Here is a 21,331-nt window from a genome sequence, read left to right as displayed (position 1 = left end):
GCACTCTCTCACCACTCTCTTTACCTTTCTTTTACTCTCCATATACTCTGCTCTTCTTATAACACTTCTGCTTTGTAAAAACCTCTCATAAGCTACCTTTTTCTCTTTTATCACACCCTTTACTTCATCATTCCACCAATCACTCCTCTTTCCTCCTGCCCCCACCCTCCTATAACCACAAACTTCTGCCCCACATTCTAATACTGCATTTTTAAAACTATTCCAACCCTCTTCAACCCCCCCACTACTCATCTTTGCACTAGCCCACCTTTCTGCCAATAGTCGCTTATATCTCACCCGAACTTCCTCCTCCCTTAGTTTATACACTTTCACTTCCCTCTTACTTGTTGTTGCCACCTTCCTCTTATCCCATCTACCTCTTACTCTAACTGTAGCTACAACTAAATAATGATCCGATATATCAGTTGCCCCTCTATAAACATGTACATCCTGGAGCCTACCCATCAACCTTTTATCCACCAATACATAATCTAATAAACTACTTTCATTACGTGCTACATCATACCTTGTATATTTATTTATCCTCTTTTTCATAAAATATGTATTACTTATTACCAAATTTCTTTCTACACATAGCTCAATTAAAGGCTCCCCATTTACATTTATATATATATATATTATATATATATATATATATTATATATATATATATATATATATATATATATATATATATATATATATATATATATATATATATATATATATATATATATATATATATATATATATACAGGAAGGCCCCACTTATACGGCGGGTTAGGTTCCAGGCTACCGCCGTAAAGCGGAAACCGCCGTAAAGTGGAACACCCTTTTTTTCCACTTACAAATGCATACAAACACTAGATAACAAGTTTACACTAACATATATTAAGTTAGCAATAGAACCAGGCATCAAAAAACAATAAAAAAGTACAATACACACATAGTGCACTCATTACTTACCTTAAAATATTTATAGTCTTAATCTAGGGTGAGACAAGTAGTATTTATTGTAAGAAATCAAGTGTGGTATGTATTGTAATAAGCCAGGCTACCTTACCAGGCCACCCCACCCACACATACTATTCTATGATATTTAAGCATCCCAGAGCGATAAAATGTATATACAGTTCACTCATTACTTACCTTAAAATATTTGTAGTCTTAATGTAGGGTCAGGAGTAAGTAAGTAATTATCAGAGTATATATAAAATATGAAATAACTTTTAAAAACATTTGAAATTTTGGAGTTTCCAGACAAAATGGAGAGACTTAGTGCTTACTGAGCTCATGGAGAATGTAAACAAACAGGGTGGGGCAGGGTGACCGTATTAGAAAGTCAGGTGGGGGGAGCCGTATAGTGAGTTTTGGTCATAATTTGAAATGTCCGTATTAGCGGAACGCCGTAAAGTGAAACGCCGTAAAGCGGGGCCTTCCTGTATATATATATATACAGTGGACCCCCGGTTAACGAACTTTTTTCATTCCAGTAGTATGTTCAGGTGCCAGTACTGACCGAATTTTTTCCCATAAGGAATATTGTGAAGTAGATTAGTCCATTTCAGACCCCCAAACATACACGTACAAACGCACTTACATAAATACACTTACATAATTGGTCGCATTTGGAGGTGATCGTTAAGCGGGGGTCAACTGTATATATATATATATATATATACACACACACACACACACACATACATACATAAATACATATACATATTTATACATACACGGGTGACCCCCGTGGCCTGGCTGGCAAAACTCTCGATTCACGCACTGAGGGCCTGGGCTCAATTCCCGGCAGGGTGGAAACATTTTGACGCGTTTCCTTACACCTGTTGTCCTGTTCATCTAGCAGCAAATAGGTACCTCGGTGTTAGTCGACTGGTGTGGGTCACATGCTGGGGGACAAGATTGAGGACCCCAATGGAAATAAGACAGACAGTCCTCGATGACACACTGACTTTCTTGGGTTATCCTGGGTGGCTAACCCTCCGGTGTAAAAATTCCGAACGAAATCTTATCTTGTACTTACCAGTAGCATGAAATCAGTTATGAGCAGGTGAGAAGTTGATGGGAGGTGCGAGATGATGGTGTTGTTGGTGGAGCACTGCAGGTGGTACTGCAGAAGGTCTACAGATATTACATCTTCTGTGTGTGTGTGGCCATTTGTAGATTACCTCTTTTCTTCCAGATTTTCTCCATATTTTTGTTTCCACAAAAGCTTACTCTTGTAGAGAAAGAGAGACTTGGGTTACAGTGAAACCTTTGCTGTATTACTGCTACTACATTTTGTTCTAGGCTTAACTTTATCAGGTCTGGTATACGGAAAACAGATATTCTGCTTTTTAAGGCAAATGAGCCTTGAGGTCAAGTTCAAGAGGGATCACAGGAGAGGTCAAAAATGGTGCAAAAATAAAAGTCCTTGGGTGAAGTAAGCAGAAAGGTCAGGAGGTGGGGTGGGGGGTTAAGTTGAAGGGCCAGGGTTGGGTAATATTTTTTAATACAAGTATTGTGGATGATGTGCATGGTGGGTCCAGTCAGCACATACATTGTTCTGCTCATTGGTCTTGGTAAAATAAATGATGGTCTTCCATATGATCCTGTGTGTGGTTGTATCTTCCTCCTGAAACGGTTGCATGTAGTCTTCCATATGATCCTGTGTGTGGTTGTGTCTTCCTCCTGAAACGGTTGCTACATGCTGATCCCTAGTTCATGACGTGGGAGTGTAGTTTGTGGTGGATAACATACGTCTTGTTTGCAATTATCCATCCTGTAAAAGTACAGTAGGGACCCACTTATACAGCTGGTTAGGTTCTAGCGTGTTAGAAAAGAGCAAGTGGAGACAAGTGGTTTTTAAGACTTGATGTACTGTTGGAGTGTGAGCAAGGTAACATTTATGAAGGGATTCAGGGAAACCGGCAGGCTGGACATGAGTCATGGAAGTGGGAAGTACAGTGTCTGCACTCAGAATGAGAGGTATTGATAAGTTGCCATTTTATAACTGTGTAGGCATGCCTCTAGCAAGACAGTGATGGAGTGAATGATGATGAAAGTGTTTCTTCTTTTGTGGATCACCCTGCCTTGGTGGGAAATGGCTGATGTATTTTTAAAAGAAAATTATTTATTTTATAGTTTCATCATTAACAACAGCCACATTCATGCTAGCCTTAAGAATAAAAGAGGTTATAGATGTGGCTGCCAGTCCTGACCTCACCTTTTACCTCTGACTCTTCCCTCTTACAGTATTTCACCTCTACTGTGACCCCTCTGTAGCTTTACCTTGGGGTACTTGCTTGTCTTATTACACTGGTTATCTGTGTATTATTTGTATACTTGATAAAGAGTGTAGCCCTGGGTGATAAAAATTTCACTATAAGATTGTGTCCTATTTCTCCACATGTTGTCAGTGTATGTCTTCATTTACCACCCTCAATCTTGTACTTTATTATACGTATTTGTATGCCATTACCACAGTGGCCACCATGCTGATCACATTTCTTGTGATCTTACCCACAGTAATTTTACATTTAACAGTTTTCTGTCAGTAAATGGCAGTGTTGTATACCTGTTCGAGTGCAACTGTTAAAATTTCTTCTAGTATGCCCGTTATCTGCCATGTAACTGGCTCACCCTCCACCCTTGTAGGTCTCTCATACTCGGGTAAGGATGCTAATGGCAACTGTCTGTGGAATGGCTGTGCTAATGTCAAGATTGGGCTCTATGAAGGAGCTACCACTTTTGGCCACATGATTGCTTCCTTCAACACTAATACCAATGCTTGGGTAGCCCAGTAAGTAGGTGCTCTTTGCTTGCTTTCTTATATTAACTTTCTTGCCCCTTTTGTTATGAATTATTGCATTTAAATTTGTAACTCTTGTCAAAGTTTATCTTTTGCATGCTCTTTGGTGATGGAAACAGTTGGCTCACACAGATTTGCTTATTTTACACATGTACAATCAACTTAAAACTTAATTACTAGACTTTTAGTGTAACATATAGTGATCATATTATGTGTGTATAATTCATGTTTATGCATCAATAAATAAATTTCTGTATCTCAATTTAATCAAAGACAAAAAGTTATTAAAATTTGTTAGAGTATATATGGTATTGTATTTACATACTTTAATAACCAGTTGCTGTTGAACTCTCTAAGCTTTTTGTAAATAGTGAGAGATTGAGACATTATATCAACAATTATGTTGTTTGTCTTGACTTAGACCGACATCTGTTTAATTATTGTACATAATTTTTTAGAAGAACTTTGTAATAATTACATTGTATTACTCCATTTCTGAAGATACGTCTATAAGAGATTGCGATTCCTGAATAACCGCTACATCTCTCAAATTCTGGCACTAATATTCCTGGCAGTATGGCATGGTCTGCATTCTGGATATTATGCCTGCTTCTTCATGGAGTTTGTCATCATGAATTTTGAAAGGGATGTAAGTATGTAACGTATTCTTAATTTGTAAGTACGGGGCTTTTTTTTTTAGCTGATTACTGTTGAGTATGGAATGTTTGGACTCTGATATTTCAAGGAATCAAGAAGTCACTTTGTGCTTTGACATTGATAATCTTTTTTGCATTATATTGTAAAGTTTTGTCTTTGAAATTATTTCTTGTTTTTCCCCTTCATTTTCCTAGTGGTTTAGGCAGGATAAATAATGAAGCCGAGTAGGCAGGATAAATAATGAAGCCAGGTAGGCAGGATAAATAATGAAGCCGGGTAGGCAGGATAAATAATGAAGCCAGGTAGGCAGGATAAATAATGAGGCTGAACTCCCTGAACAGTGTTTTATTCTAGTGAAAGAAAGGCTCTTTTAATCAAAAGGTATTTTAAAGATATTTTGGATCCTGTTTTTGAGCAGTGAATTAAATTGAACTATGGTGGTTACATTCTGTTTATCCAGAGTGAGAATATTTCTTATATCAAAGATACATTACAGTTTTTCATACTCGAGTGAGTCCATTTATTGTGTTTACTAAACTGAAAGTCAGCGCTGAAAATTCAATATCACATCAGGAACAAGTTGCACAAATAAGGTAGATTACTGCAAATTGACTTGATGCTGTGATTAAAGGTTCTTAGCCCTTTTGGGGTGGGTCCCCTTGTACTATGGCTTTGAAGCCTGAGCCGGTCCCATTGTTCTACACGATGAGCTCAGCTCTCTCATTTAAGCTGTGAGCAGTAAATTTGGGCCTAGATATGAGAGAATGGGATCTATGAGGAAAGTGTGCACAATATAGAAAAATCCTGCAGCATGCAGTGGATAATGGAAAAAAAACAGTGATCATGTTTTTGGTTTAAAACAGACTTTGCACCGTATCTTTGCATGGTTTATCTGGTTGTATTCTCGGTTTCTTGATCTCATGTGATAGCTTGGAAGATATATTACAGAAATAGAGATGGTTTTGATTATTTTCAGGATTGAAGTAGCTTGAAATTGAATTCAAAATAGCGGAAAACTTCAAAACGGAAAGCAAGTGTAATATAGGAGAAGCCTGAGAATGTAACTGACGAACAGAGAAAATGTTTTTTTAGTGCCAGGAATGTCTTACATATTTATTATTAAATTTGCAGTTTTTGAATTTTGTGTGAAATGGGCCAAATTAGTGATTTCTTATCACTTTATTGGATAGTTGAAATAGGTAAATCGGCAATTTCTTGTACTCAGGCATTAGAATAGCAGGAATACAAGTGAAATAGCTATGAGTTTGGTTGACTGGAACAATAGAATTGGCCAAAAATAGGGCTCAAAGTGGGGAAAATCGCTGATTCATAAATATCACCAGACCACAAACTTTGCAAGAGTGTAATTCTGCAAGTTTTCCATCAAATTTTGTACTTTTGGTTTCATTACCTTTGGAAAAAGATTCTCCATCAATTCATAAGAATTTTTTTACATTCCCCAATCCTGAGAGCAAATTTCAGATCAGGGGTTCTAACCCTCAGTAGGTTAAAAAAAATATTTGGTGTGCATTCCATTCACTCTATTCCAAAGTAAGCCTAGGCTTTTTTTTACTTATGTGGAATGCACTCCAGATGGAAAATGATACAAGAGGGTTCTGTTTGTATGGCTCTTAGGTTTTCAACCCTGTATGGTAAGCGAAAATTGCCGGCGGTGGGAAAAGTGCTTTTTCATTATTGAATGCGTCTAAAATGCCTGATAACGTGTTTACACTTATCACATTCTTAGTACGCTTATCACATTCTTAGTACCTTCTTTTCTTTCAACAAACTGGCCATATTCCACTAAGGCAGGGTTGCCCAAACAAAAACTAAAGTTACTAGCCCCTTGTTCCTGGCATTTTAGTTGCTTATTAAGGCACACATGGCTTATGGAGGAAGAATTCTGTTCCACTTCCCCATGAAGATAAGCAGAAATAAACAAGAATAAGGGCTAATAAGAAAATAGAAGAAAGCCCAGAGGGATGTGTATGTATATGCTTGTACATACATGTGTAGTTTGACCTAAGTGTAAGTAGAAGTGGCAAGATGTATCTGAAATTTTGCATGTTTATGAGACAGAAATAAGACACCAGCAGTCCTACCATCATGTAAAACAATTACAGGCTTGCATTTTACAATCACTTGGCAGGATGGCAGTACCTCCCTGGGCAGTTGCTGTCTACCATCCTACTGCCTATAGGCTCATTACATCTAGGTATAAAAAGATAAGTAAAATAAATACACACTACATACAATAATTACATTAAAATATGGTACCTGTCTCGCTTCCTTTATACAACTGTTGTATGAAAACAGGGAAAAATGGTAAATGCACAGAACAAAATGACCTGGTTGATAGCTAAAGAAAATGTGGAACACCAAAAACGAGGTACTCTATATGCGGGGTTTTCCTGTACTTAGTTAACCCTTTGACTGTCGCAACCCCCAATCCTGAGGTGTCTCCTGGTGTCGCAAAATTTAAAAAAAAAAAAATTATTTTTTCTTATGAAATGATAGAGAATCTTTTCCCGATTGTAATGACACCAAAAAAACGAAATTTGATGGAAAACTGACGGAATTATGCTCTCGCGAAGTTAGCGACCTCGGCGCTGTTTACAAATCAGCGATTTCGCCCACTTTGAGCCCTATTTTCGGCTAATTCCATTGTTCCAGTCGCCCAAACTCATAGCTATTTCTTTAGAACTTCATTTTTTCTATCGATTGAATACAAGAAACTGCCCATTTACTGATTTCAACTACCTAATAATGTGGTCAGAAATTTGCAATTTGGCCAATTTCACGAAAACTAAAAAATATGACAATTTCAAAATAAGGTCCAGAATGAACAATGCAGACATTCCTGGCTCTAAAATAACGTTTTCTTTGTTCATCAGTCACGTCTCCAGGCCCTTCTGATATTACTCTTGCTTTCTATTTTGAATTTTTATTCAAACAAAAAATATTAGACTTACTATTATGCAGACTACTGCAATGCTGTAATAACTGTATAAATAACATCAACCCATTCATGACTGCATATTAGAATGGCTAGTTGGACATTTATTGGACAATGGCATCATTTGTTTACTTTTGAACATTGGCAAAAATCAAACATTTCCCCTACTTTGAGCTCCATTTCTAGGTTCTTTTTATAGTAAAATCAATCAAAATCACCTCTATTTCTGTAATATGTTTTCCATTCTATCAAATGAGACCAAGAAAACGAGAATACAACCATAAACACTATACGAAAATAGACCACAAAGTCGGCATTTTAATTAAAAAAACGGTCGTTTTTTTTTTTCTCATTATGCACTGCGTGCTCCAGGATTTTTTTTATATGGTGCACACTGACCACACAGACCCATTCTCTCACATGTGGGCCTACCAGCTTTCTCCTGCTTGATTTGAAGCCGCTAGAATTTATGAGTATATATACGTCAAACACGGCACCTCGTAAAACGTATATATACGGCCGCGACAGTCAAAGGGTTAATGGTTAGTAATAGCAGGACAGACTTGAATAAAATTAGGTGCTATTACTGACAGATGATCGCTATAAGACTAGCTGCATAAAGATTATTTTTAGATAATCTTCATCCTGATAAAAATAAGGTTTAATTGAATTATAATTTTATGTTGATGGAATAACAAACATTGACTTTTGTTTTAAATTCTATTTTGTTTTCAGATTGCCAGTTATGTGAGTCAGTATCCACGAATCATCTCGTTACTCAATGCTGGTCCATTAAAGTACATCAAATTTGTTGTCTTGAAGTTATATGTTATCATTTTCATGGGCTACTCTTTAGGACCTTTTGCTTTGCTCAAACTACACAGGTAAGCAAGAATTATTACTTCAGACTTCGTGATGATTTAAGTGAAACTAACCTATTGCACCAAATATGACTCTCTTACCCTCAACTCTGTATTCAAGATGGGTCCACCCCTCTTCCACTATGGTGCTAGGTGACCCACACAGGTTTAGCACTTTTATTATTTTTTATTATTAACACACTGGCCGATTCCCACCAAGGCAAGGTGGCCCGAAAAAGAAAAACTTTCACCATCATTCACTCCATCACTGTCTTGCCAGAAGGGTGCTTTACACTACAGTTTTTAAACTGCAACATTAACACCCCTCCTTCAGAGTGCAGGGACTGTACTTCCCATCTCCAGGACTCAAGTCCGGCCTGCCAGTTTCCCTGAATCCCTTCATAAATGTTACTTTGCTCACACTCCAACAGCACGTCAAGTATTAAAAACCATTTGTCTCCATTCACTCCTATCAAACACGCTCACGCATGCCTGCTGGAAGTCCAAGCCCCTCGCACACAAAACCTCCTTTACCCCCTCCCTCCAACCTTTCCTAGGCCGACCTCTACCCCGCCTTCCTTCCACTACAGACTGATACACTCTTGAAGTCATTCTGTTTCGCTCCATTCTCTCTAAATGTCCAAACCACCTCAACAACCCTTCCTCAGCCCTCTGGACAACAGTTTTGGCAATCCCACACCTCCTCCTAACTTCCAAACTACGAATTCTATGCATTATATTCACACCACACATTGCCCTCAGACATGACATCACTGCCTCCAGCCTTCTCCTCACTGCAACATTCATCACCCATGCTTCACACCCATACAGGAGCGTTGGTAAAACTATACTCTCATACATTCCCCTCTTTGCTTCCAAGGACAAAGTTCTTTGTCTCCACAGACTCCTAAGTGCACCGCTCACCCTTTTCCCCTCATCAGTTCTATGATTCACTTCATCTTTCATAGACCCATCCGCCGACACGTCCACTTCCAAATATCTGAATACATTTACCTCCTCCATACTCTCTCCCTCCAATCTGATATCCAATCTTTCATCACCTAATCTTTTTGTTATCCTCATAACCTTACTCTTTCCTGTATTCACTTTCAATTTTCTTCTTTTACATTTATTATTTTTTTTTTATTATCACACTGGCCGATTCCCACCAAGGCAGGGTGGCCCGAAAAAGAAAAACTTTCACCATCATTCACTCCATCACTGTCTTGCCAGAAGGGTGCTTTACACTACAGTTTTTAAACTGCAACATTAACACCCCTCCTTCAGAGTGCAGGCACTGTACTTCCCATCTCCAGGACTCAAGTCCGGCCTGCCGGTTTCCCTGAATCCCTTCATAAATGTTACTTTGCTCACACTCCAACAGCACGTCAAGTATTAAAAACCATTTGTCTCCATTCACTCCTATCAAACACGCTCATGCATGCCTGCTGGAAGTCCAAGCCCCTCGGACACAAAACCTCCTTTACCCCCTCCCTCCAACCTTTCCTAGGCCGACCCCTACCCCGCCTTCCTTCCACTACAGACTGATACACTCTTGAAGTCATTCTGTTTCGCTCCATTCTCTCTACATGTCCGAGCCACCTCAATAACCCTTCCTCAGCCCTCTGGACAACAGTTTTGGTAATCCCGCACCTCCTCCTAACTTCCAAACTACGAATTCTCTGCATTATATTCACACCACACATTGCCCTCAGACATGACATCTCCACTGCCTCCAGCCTTCTCCTCGCTGCACCATTCATCACCCACGCTTCACACCCATATAAGAGCGTTGGTAAAACTATACTCTCATACATTCCCCTCTTTGCCTCCAAGGACAAAGTTCTTTGTCTCCACAGACTCCTAAGTGCACCACTCACTCTTTTTCCCTCATCAATTCTATGATTCACCTCATCTTTCATAGACCCATCCGCTGACACGTCCACTCCCAAATATCTGAATACGTTCACCTCCTCCATACTCTCTCCCTCCAATCTGATATTCAATCTTTCATCACCTAATCTTTTTGTTTTCCTCATAACCTTACTCTACCAAATTCATCCACCAACCTCTGCAACTTCTCTTCAGAATCACCCAAGAGCACAGTGCCATCAGCAAAGAGCAACTGTGACAACTCCCACTTTATGTGTGATTCTTTATCTTTTAACTCCACACCTCTTGCCAAGACCCTCGCATTTACTTCTCTTAAAACCCCATCTATAAATATATTGAACAAATACGGTGACATCACACATCCTTGTCTAAGGCCTACTTTTACTGGGAAATAATCTCCCTCTTTTCTACATACTCTAACTTGAGCCTCACTATCCTCGTAAAAACTCTTCACTGCTTTCACTAACCTACCTCCTATACCATACATCTGCAACATCTGCCACATTGCCCCCCTATCCACCCTGTCATACGCCTTTTCCAAATCCATAAATGCCGCAAAAACCTCTTTAGCCTTGTCTAAATACTGTTCACTTATATGTTTCACTGTAAACACCTGGTCCACACACTCCCTACCTTTCCTAAAGCCTCCTTGTTCATCTGCTATCCTATTCTCCGTCTTACTCTTAATTCTTTCAATAATAACTCTACCATACACTTTACCAGGTATACTCAACAGACTTATCCCCCTATAATTTTTGCACTCTCTTTTGTCCCCTTTGCCTTTATACAAAGGAACTATACATGCTCTCTGCCAATCCCTAGGTACCTTACCCTCTTACATACATTTACTAAATAATAGCACCAACCACTCCAAAACTATATCCCCACCTGCTTTTAACATTTCTATCTTTATCCCATCAATCCCAGCTGCCTTACTTCCTTTCATTTTACCTACTGCCTCACAAACTTCCCCCACACTCACAACTGGCTCTTCCTCACTCCTACAAGATGTTATTCCTTCTTGCCCTATACATGAAATCACAGCTTCCCTATCTTCGTCGACATTCAACAATTCCTCAAAATATTCCCTCCATCTTCCCAATACCTCTAACTCTCCATTTAATAACTCTCCTCTCCTATTTTTAACTGACAAATCCATTTGTTCTCTAGGCTTCCTTAACTTGTTAATCTCACTCCAAAACTTTTTCTTATTTTCAACAAAATTTGTTGATAACATCTCACCCACTCTCTCATTTGCTCTCTTTTTACATTGCTTCACCACTCTCTTAACCTCTCTCTTTTTCTCCATATACTCTTCCCTCCTTGCATCACTTCTACTTTGTAAAAACTTCTCATATGCTAACTTTTTCTCCCTTACTTCTCTCTTTACATCATCATTCCACCAATCGCTCCTCTTCCCTCCCGCACCCACTTTCCTGTAACCACAAACTTCTGCTGAACACTCTAACACTACATTTTTAAACTTACCCCATATCTCTTCGACCCCATTGCCTATGCTCTCATTAGCCCATCTATCCTCGAATAGTTGTTTATATCTTACCCTAACTGCCTCCTCTTTTAGTTTAGCACTTCTTTAAATATAATAAGAATTAAGAATGTGCTTGTTGCTATTAGCATTACATGATAGACCCAAAACTTGTCTTTAAGAAGGGTGACTTAACACCGGTTAAGGGAATAGAATCTATCCTTTCCTACTCAGATCAAACCTAATTGATCCCATTTCTCAGGTATTATAATCTTTAAGGGTCTAGCACTTTTAGCTGGAATACAGTGGAACCTCAAATTTCGAACGTATCGCTTATCGAGCTCTTCGAAAATCAACAGCTTTTTTCGAACCAACTTTGTCCCTATTATCAAACTTGCCCCTTCTTTCGAACCACCGAGTACCAGACCTGTCTGCCAGCCCGCTCTGTCCACCTCCCCACGTAGGCACTGTGAGCTAGTCTGGCTTTGTTGATCCTCGAGTGAACACTAACCTGCGGTCTCATTCAAACATTTTACGATTAATTCATTGTGTTTAGTGACTGTGAAATAAGCTACCATGGGCCCAAAGAAACTTGCTAGTGGTACCCCTGTGGTAAAGAAAGTAAGAAACACCATAGATGTGAAGAAGGAAATAATACAGAAATATGAGAGTGGTGTGCGACTTGTTGAGCTTGCCAGAAACAGAGGACTGTGGACAGCTATTTTGTGAGACATGGTTCCAGTGACTCTCAAGCTGGTCCTAGTGGCATTAAAAGACAGAGAAGCGAAGTAACCCCAGAGAGGGCTTTGATACCTAAAGTCCTTATGAAGGGGGATTCCCCTTCCCTCTCTCCTCCCTATCTTCCAGATGCCTTCACCAATCTTCAATAAAGGTAAGTAAAAATGTTATTTTATATGTTTACTTAATTTTATTAATAATTGTACACTATATTTGTTGTGTGTATGTAAAACTGTAATGTAATACTATAAAATTTATTTTTTTGTGAATATTTTTGGGTTCGTGGAATGGATTAATTGTATTTCCATTATTTCTTATGGGAAATATTGCTTCACCTTTCAAACTTTTCGACTTTAGAAGTAGCTCCTGGAACAGATTAAGTTCGAAATTTGAGGTTCCACTGTATATAATAATAAATGAGTAGTATCCTCAAAGTTTTGTTTTATATTAATTTGTTTATACATTATACAAAATATTACACAATGTATATATAACTTAATTTCATATGTGCCTTTAATAATGTTTACCATAACATTTATTTTCAAAGCATTCAAACTGTCCATCTTCTTACATATAGCCTCTCCTCACGTAACGATGGAGTTCCGTTCCTAAGACGCGCCGGTAAACGAATTTGTCACTAAGTGAGGAACAAGGTATAATGGTAGTGGGTTTGTGTCAGCCATCTTTGATATTGTTTTAATGTTACTTTGCACCATTTATAACATTTTTAGTATATTTTTAAATGTGTATACAGCAGTGTACTGTATATTGTAATAAACAGAACTTAGAAAATCAGCTCTAATACAGTAGGGCCCCACTTATACGGCAGGTTAGGTTCCAGGCTACCGCCGTAAAGCAGAAATCGCTGTAAAGTGGAACACCCTTTTTTTCCACTTATAAATGCATACAAATACTAGATAACAAGTTTACACTAACATATATTAAATTAGCAATAGAACTAGGCATCAAAAAACAATAAAAAAATACAGGTCTCCCTCAACATTCACGAGGGTTAGGGGATCAAGAGCCTCGCGAATGTTGAAAAATCGCAAATGTTTGGTGCCCCAATATATTGTAGGGAAATATAATACAATACTGCTTCCTTAACTTGTCGAACCATGAACAATCATAAAATACATGAAAACATCGTAAATTGTACTAAATACATACGTTATGGCTTAATAACATGTATGTTATTAAATACCACTGCCTCCACCACTGCGAGTCCCTACTACCCTCCCTCTGACGTCCCACAACTGGCAGCCAGCCCTCCCACCACTGTGTGGTGAGTGTTTTGTTTGTTCATTATTTGCTATTAAACTACAGTATAAATAATGTCAACCCATTTATGACTGCATATTGGAATGGCTATTCGGACAGGTATTGGAAGGTGACATCATATGTTTACTCTTGAACACAGCAAAGAATCAAACATTTGTGCTACTGCTACTGCTAATAATAATAATAATAATAATAATAATAATAATAATAATAATTTTTATTATTTTTTTTTATTATTACACTGGCCGATTCCCACCAAGGCAGGGTGGCCCGAAAAAGAAAAACTTTCACCATCATTCACTGCATCACTGTCTTGCCAGAAGGGTGCTTTACCCTACAGTTTTTAAACTGCAACATTTACAATAGTAATAAATACGATAGAATTGAAGAAGGAAATTGTACAAAAATACGAGGGTTGAAGCAGTGGTGGAGGAAGTGGTTGACGCATTGTCAGTGTGGCTTTGTTTATGCTGGAGTGAGTATTAGTCTCCCTGCTCTTCCAAACATTTCACAATTATTCATTGTATTTGGTGCTTGTAGATTGAGTGTGACTGGAGTGGTTGAGGCAGTGGTAAAGGCAGTGATAGAGGCAGTGGTAGAGGCAGTTATAGAGGCAGTGGTAGAGGCAGTTATAGAGGCAGTGGTAGAGGCAGTGGTAGAGGCAGTTACAGAGGCAGTGGGTGAGGCAGCAGTTGAGGCAGTGGTAGAGGCAGTGGGTGAGACAGTGGGTGAGGCAGTGGTAGAGGCAGTGGTAGAGGCAGTGGGTGAGACAGTGGGTGAGGCAGTGGTAGAGGCAGTGATAGAGGCAGTGATATTTACTAACATATATGTTATAAATAATAATAGTACATTATGAATAACATTTATTATTATTATTATTATTATTATTATTATTATTATAAATGTTATTAATATTAACATGTACTATTATTATTTATAACATATATGTTAGTAAATACCACTGCCTCACCCACTGCCTCTACCACTGCCTCACCCACTGCCTCACCCACTGCCTCACCCACTGCCTCACCCACTGCCTCTATCACTGCCTCTATCACCACCTCTACCACTGCCTCACCCACTGCCTCACCCACTGCCTCTATCACACTGACGATGCGTCAACCACTTCCTCCACCACTGCTTCAACCCTCGTATTTTAGTACAATTTCCTTCTTCAATTCTATTGTATTTACTATTATTATTATTATTATTATTATTATTATTATTATTATTATTATTATTATTATTATTATTATTATTATTATTATTATTATTAGCAGTAGCAGAAATGTTTGATTCTTTGCTGTGTTCAAGAGTAATCATATGATGTCACCTTCCAATACCTGTCTGAATAGCCATTCCAATATGCAGTCATGGATGGGTTTACATTATTTATACTGTAGTTTAATAGCAAATAATAAACAAACAAAACACTCACCACACAGTGGTGGGAGGGCTGGCTGCCAGTTGCAGGGGTCGGAGGGAGGATAGTAAGGGCTCGTGGCGGTAAACTTAAATATGATTTGGCAGCTGGGAATTTGGCGGTTGGGAATTTGCGAATGTGTGAAGCCCGCGAAAGTTGAAAACGCGAATGTTGAGGGAGACCTGTACAATACACACATAGTGTACTCATTACTTACCTTAAAATATTTATAGTCTTAATCTAGGGTGAGACAAGTAGTATTTATTGTAAGAAATCAAGTGTGGTATGTATGGTAGTCAGCCGGGCTACCATACCAGGCCACATAATATTCTGTTACATTTAAGCATTCCAGAGCGACAAAATGCGTATACAGTTTACTCATTACTTACCTTAAAATATTTGTAGTCTTAATCTAGGGTGAGATGAGTAGTATTTATTGTAAAAAATCAAGTGTGGTATGTATGGTAGCCAGCCGGGCTACCATACCAGGCCATTCCACCCAGACATACTTTTCTATGATATTTAAGCATCCCAGAGTGATAAAATGTATATACAGTTCACTCATTACTTACCTTAAAATATCTGTAGTCTTAATGTAGGATCAGGAGTAAGTAAATGAGATAAAACGAATAAATGAGAGAGAGAAAGAATGAGTGCATGAGAGAGGACAGGCGCAGAGTTATGTAAACAAACCAGGCGAAGGTAAGTTTTGTAAACAAAGTGTACACGTCTGGTTTGTGTACAAGTTACATTGTGTACAAGTTGTCTCTACATTGATACGGTAGAATAAATAAAGAAGAACACTCCCAGTCTCATGTAACACCATTTTGAGAAGAAATGACGCTCTGAGTGAGGGCAATGGAAATAAGTCACTGACTTTTTTGGGTTATCCTAGGTTCTCTACACATATGCTGTTATGTATGATAATCTATGTAACTGTATTTGTGTATACCCAAATAAACTTACATACATACGAAAGGAATAATTTTCTACAGTTACCCCCAGTAACACATTTTCTCTTATGTTAGACTAGAGAAAATATTATTCTGGCCATCACTTGTACAAGTTATCTGGCTACCACATCTCATATTCATGTTTATTTATTCTATTGTGGGGTGTATTTATCATCTTTATATGTTATGTATCGTGTTTATTATATAATTTTGAAAAAAATATCATGGATGGATTAATGAAAATGTGTATATTAACGTAATATACGACATTTTATGAGACTCGGTGATTATTATTATTATTATTATTATTATTATTATTATTATTATCATCATTTCTCTGGCGTCACTTGTGCAAGTCGTCTGCTACCACATCTCATATTTACGTTTATTTATTCTACTGTGGGGTGTATTTATCATATTTATATGTTATGCATCGTGTTTATTATATAATTTTGAAAAAATATAGATGGATTAATGAAAATGTGTATATTAACGTAATATACGAAATTTAAGTGAGACTGGTCTAGTGGCTAACGCGACGGTCTGGAGTTTTGAGACTCTCTGACCGCGGGTTCAATCCCGGCCGGGGTATGGTTTGGGATTATCATTACTAATATGACACCTCGAGACATAAGACACTCTTACTGATTTTAATGTGAACCTGCATGCCAGCACAGTATGTAAGTTTATTTAGATACAGGTATACATAAGTATAATTATCAGAGTATATATAAAATACGAAATAACTTTTAAAAACACTTGAAATTTTGGAGTTTCCAGACAAAATGGAGAGACTTAGTGCTTACTGAGCTCACAGAGAATGTAAACAAACAGGGTGGGGCATGGTGACCATATTAGAAAGTCAGGTGGGGGGCGTCATATAGCGCGTTTCGGTCATAATTTGAAATGACAGTATTAGCGGAGTGCCGTAAAGCAAAACGCCATAAAGCGGGGCCCTACTGTATACATTATTTAGGTATGCATACTGGTAAGAGAGCCTGTTGTATGTCTGAGTCATTAGTAAACGAGTACATCACTAAGTGAGAAGAGGCTGTATATATCTTTCTTTCAACACACCAGCCATATCCCACTGAGGCGGGGTGGCCCAAAAGGAAAAATGAAAGTTTCTCCTTTTACATTTAATAATACATACAGGAGAAGGGGTTACTAGCCCCTTGCTCCCGGCATTTTAGTCTCCTCTTATGACACGGTTTACGGAGGAAGAATTCTGTTCCACTTCACAATGGAGATAAGAGGAAATAAGCAAGAACAAGAACTAAAAAGAAAATAGAAGAAAACCCAGAGGGGTGTGTATATATGCTTGTACATGTATGTGTAGTGTGACCTAAGTGTAAGTAGAAGTAGCAAGACATACCTGCAATCTTGCATATTTATGAGACAGACAAAAGACACCAGCAATCCTACCATCATGTAAAACAATTACAGGCTTCAGTTTTACACTCACTTGGCAGGACGGTAGTACCTCCCTGGGTGGTTGCTGTCTACCAACCTACTACCTACCTACTACACACACTACACACACACTACACACACACACTACACACACACACTACACACACACACTACACACACACACTACACACACACACTACACACATACACTACACACACACACTACACACACACACTACACACACACACTACACACACACACTACACACACACACTACACACACACACTACACACACACACTACACACACACACTACACACACACACTACACACACACACTACACACACACACTACACACACACACTACACACACACACTACACACACACACTACACACACACACTACACACACACACTACACACACACACTACACACACACACTACACACACACACACACTACACACACACACACTACACACACACACACTACACACACACACACTACACACACACACACACTACACACACACACACTACACACACACACACTACACACACACTACACACACACACTACATATACACACACACTACACACACACACTACACACACACACTACACACACACACACACTACACACACACACTACACACACACACTACACACACACACACTACACACACACACACTACACACACACACACACTACACACACACACACTACACACACACTACACACACACACTACATATACACACACACACTGAGGCATTTATTTGTCACTTACTACTTCTTCTTGGATATTTTTCAGGTGGTGGAACTTGTACGTTTCGTTGTACTTCTCAGGACATGTGGTGTTTGCTTGTTGGCCTCTTTATGCTCCTGTAGTTAAAGCATTAATAAAAACCATTGGTGGGGAGAGAGTGAAAGTTGATAAAGGTAAACAAAATTAGCTACAATGATTATGCAAATAAAAAAATCCATGGGAAAAACTTTATCTGTTAGTAGCCGTTTTGAGGTAGGAGAGTTAACATGCATCTTAAAGGCATTTTAAGAGCTGGGACAAAATATTTGTAAAAACTGTGTGTGTGTGTGTGTGTGTGTGTGTGTGTGTGTGTGTGTGTGTGTGTGTGTGTGTGTGTGTGTGTGTGTGTGTGTGTGTGTGTGTGTGTGTGTATTTAGTGTTAAGCTAGCTCTCAGTAGCCAAGAGCAGTGCCTGTATGAACAACTGGCTCAGCATGTCTGTATTCTTTAAAGGTAATGTAACAGCTGTATATTGTAAGAAATGTAGAAGAATTATCATTATTGAGTACATCTGAAGGATGTGAAGTGTGCTTTATTTATTAAGGAGGGATGCAGTCTGCAGTGCTACTTGCACAAGTGTGAAGATATTTATACTTAAATGATTTTTAGGATGTGATCTACTACCTGTTTTCATGAGCAAGTTGGATTAGTCTGATTAGTTAATGAGGTGTTTAGAAGAGAATGACATGTTTGTTTTGATGTAATGTCAGGCATTATGGTACCTTGTAATACAAGATAATTACAAAAACAGTTACAATAATATGGAGTAATAATGTTCTATAAAGAACTTGGAATTAAAAATATAATATTTTATGAGAGATTTTGTGGTAAATATACCATTATACTACTACTACTGTTATTACTGTTACTACTAGTACTATCACTGTCACTACTAGTACTATTACTAGTATATCTAATACTACTAGTACATCTAATACTACCACTACTGATAATTCTACTTATACTACCACCTCTAATACTGCTACAATCACCACTAATAAGTTCATCTTTCCTCTTAACTTTTCACAGTAATAGGTTCATCTTTTATTTCAACTTTTCACAGTAATAAGGTGATCCTTGGTCTTGAATTTTCACAGTAATAAGTTCATCCTTTCCCTCAACTTTTCACTGTAACAAGTGTGTGTGCAGAAGACAGTTTGAGCTTCAGTGCACACTGGCAAGCAAGCAAGCATGAGGCACAAGTACTTACTAGCCTTGAGAAGGACTTAAAATACAGCATTTTACTGCAAGGTGAATGTTGGTGAAAATAATAAGTTCTAGTTGTACAGTGAAAGGGTAAATATAATATATAACTAATATTCACTTTGGTAACTACTTACACTTGCATGTTAACTTTTATATCTGTACAGGGTGTTATTCTACAGTAATGACCATATTCATAAGGATTTTTTTTTTTATGTCAGAAGAATCTGAATTCCAGTTAGTAATGTAGAAAATGTTTTCTCAATTTTATCTTTAGTTTTTTTATATTTTTCTTTGCATTTATAAAAAAATTCAAGAATGAGTGGCATAAATATTGTTTGCTTCATTTATAATATATGGCAACCAGGTTTAAATCCAAGAGAACAGGGAATGTGTAGATCATGAGTGAATATTGCAGAGAATCACTCTCAGGACACAAGGAAGATCACTCAATACAAGGAAGATCACTCAATACAACAAGGATCACTCAATACAACAAGGATCACTCAATACAACGAGGATCACTCAATACAACGAGGATCACTCGACAAGGAGGATCACTCAGTACAAGGAGGATCACTTAATACAAGGAGGCTCACTCGGTACAAAGAGGATCACTCAATACAACGAGGATCACTCGACAAGGAGGATCACTCAGTACAAGGAGGATCACTTAATACAAGGAGGCTCACTCGGTACAAAGAGGATCACTCAATACAAGGAGGATCACTCAATACAAGGAGGATCACTCAGTACAAGGAGGATTACTCAGTACAAGGAGGGTCACAACACGTAGGGTGGGTCACAGTACACAAGAAAGATCATGCAACACAAGAAGTCATTCAATACAAAAGGAGGGTCACTCTAACATGCTATCTGCAAATGTGGAAGGCACATATCATATTAGTTTTGTATATTTATTTGTTAGTTTCTTAAATAGTTTCTTGTTACTTCAGGCAACATGTGATATACTATCAGGTATTTATTGTTTTACCTGCTTGGGTTATCAAGCCTTTCATGCATATATGTTAAGTATTTGTTCCAGTGATATATGAATAAAAGGATGCAACTGCATACACTTAAGACATCTTAATTACAAATATTTTTGTCCTAGGACTGAAATGTTTGTAATTAAAATGTCCTTGGTGTATTATGCACTTTTGTTTCGTCTATATTGTTGCCATTGTTATACCTGCTACTTTATTATACCTGCTACTTTATTATACCTGCTACTTTAATAATGTGTGTGTACACTTTGTGCTACCACTGTCTTTTACATGTGTTAATACTATCTCACACTTGTGCTACTGGTATCTCTCACACTTGTGCTACTGGTATCTCTCACACTTGTGCTACTGGTATCTCTCACACATGCTACTGGTATCTCTCACACTTGTGCTACTGGTATCTCTCACACTTGTGCTACTGGTATCTCTCACACTTGTGCTACTGGTATCTCTCACACATGCTACTGGTATCTCTCACACTTGTGCTACTGGTATCTCTCACACTTGTGCTACTGGTATCTCTCACACTTGTGCTACTGGTATCTCTCACACTTGTGCTACTGGTATCTCTCACACTTGTGCTACTGGTATCTCTCACACTTGTGCTACTGGTATCTCTCACACTTGTGCTACTGGTATCTCTCACACTTGTGCTACTGGTATCTCTCACACTTGTGCTACTGGTATCTCTCACACTTGTGCTACTGGTATCTCTCACACTTGTGCTACTGGTATCTCTCACACTTGTGCTACTGGTATCTCTCACACTTGTGCTACTGGTATCTCTCACACTTGTGCTACTGGTATCTCTCACACTTGTGCTACTGGTATCTCTCACACTTGTG

At 38.3% G+C, this 21,331-nt stretch overlaps 1 protein-coding gene across 1 annotated transcript; it reads left to right on the top strand.

Moving 5' to 3' along the window:
- Nucleotides 1-3,493: 3,493 nt before the first annotated feature.
- Nucleotides 3,494-21,089, top strand: LOC138851846 (lysophospholipid acyltransferase 5-like). The gene is made up of 4 exons (XM_070081346.1): nucleotides 3,494-3,799; nucleotides 4,310-4,457; nucleotides 8,157-8,305; nucleotides 18,284-21,089. The coding sequence occupies exons 1-4, from the start codon at nucleotides 3,558-3,560 to the stop codon at nucleotides 18,423-18,425; spliced, it is 681 nt and encodes a 226-aa protein (XP_069937447.1). The 5' UTR covers nucleotides 3,494-3,557; the 3' UTR covers nucleotides 18,426-21,089.
- The last annotated feature ends 242 nt before the right edge of the window (nucleotides 21,090-21,331 follow it).

Source organism: Cherax quadricarinatus, unplaced genomic scaffold (assembly GCF_038502225.1).
Source record: "Cherax quadricarinatus isolate ZL_2023a unplaced genomic scaffold, ASM3850222v1 Contig2412, whole genome shotgun sequence".
Lineage (NCBI taxonomy): Eukaryota > Metazoa > Arthropoda > Malacostraca > Decapoda > Parastacidae > Cherax > Cherax quadricarinatus.
This window is presented reverse-complemented; position numbering and strand designations above follow the sequence as displayed.

Coding starts and splice junctions, on each gene's coding strand:
- LOC138851846 (XM_070081346.1), top strand. CDS start 3,558: ATGGCAGTGTTGTATACCTGTTCGAGTGCAACTGTTAAAATTTCTTCT. Junction 3,800..4,309: donor ACCAATGCTTGGGTAGCCCA/GTAAGTAGGTGC, acceptor CCATTTCTGAAG/ATACGTCTATAAGAGATTGC. Junction 4,458..8,156: donor TCATGAATTTTGAAAGGGAT/GTAAGTATGTAA, acceptor TTTTGTTTTCAG/ATTGCCAGTTATGTGAGTCA.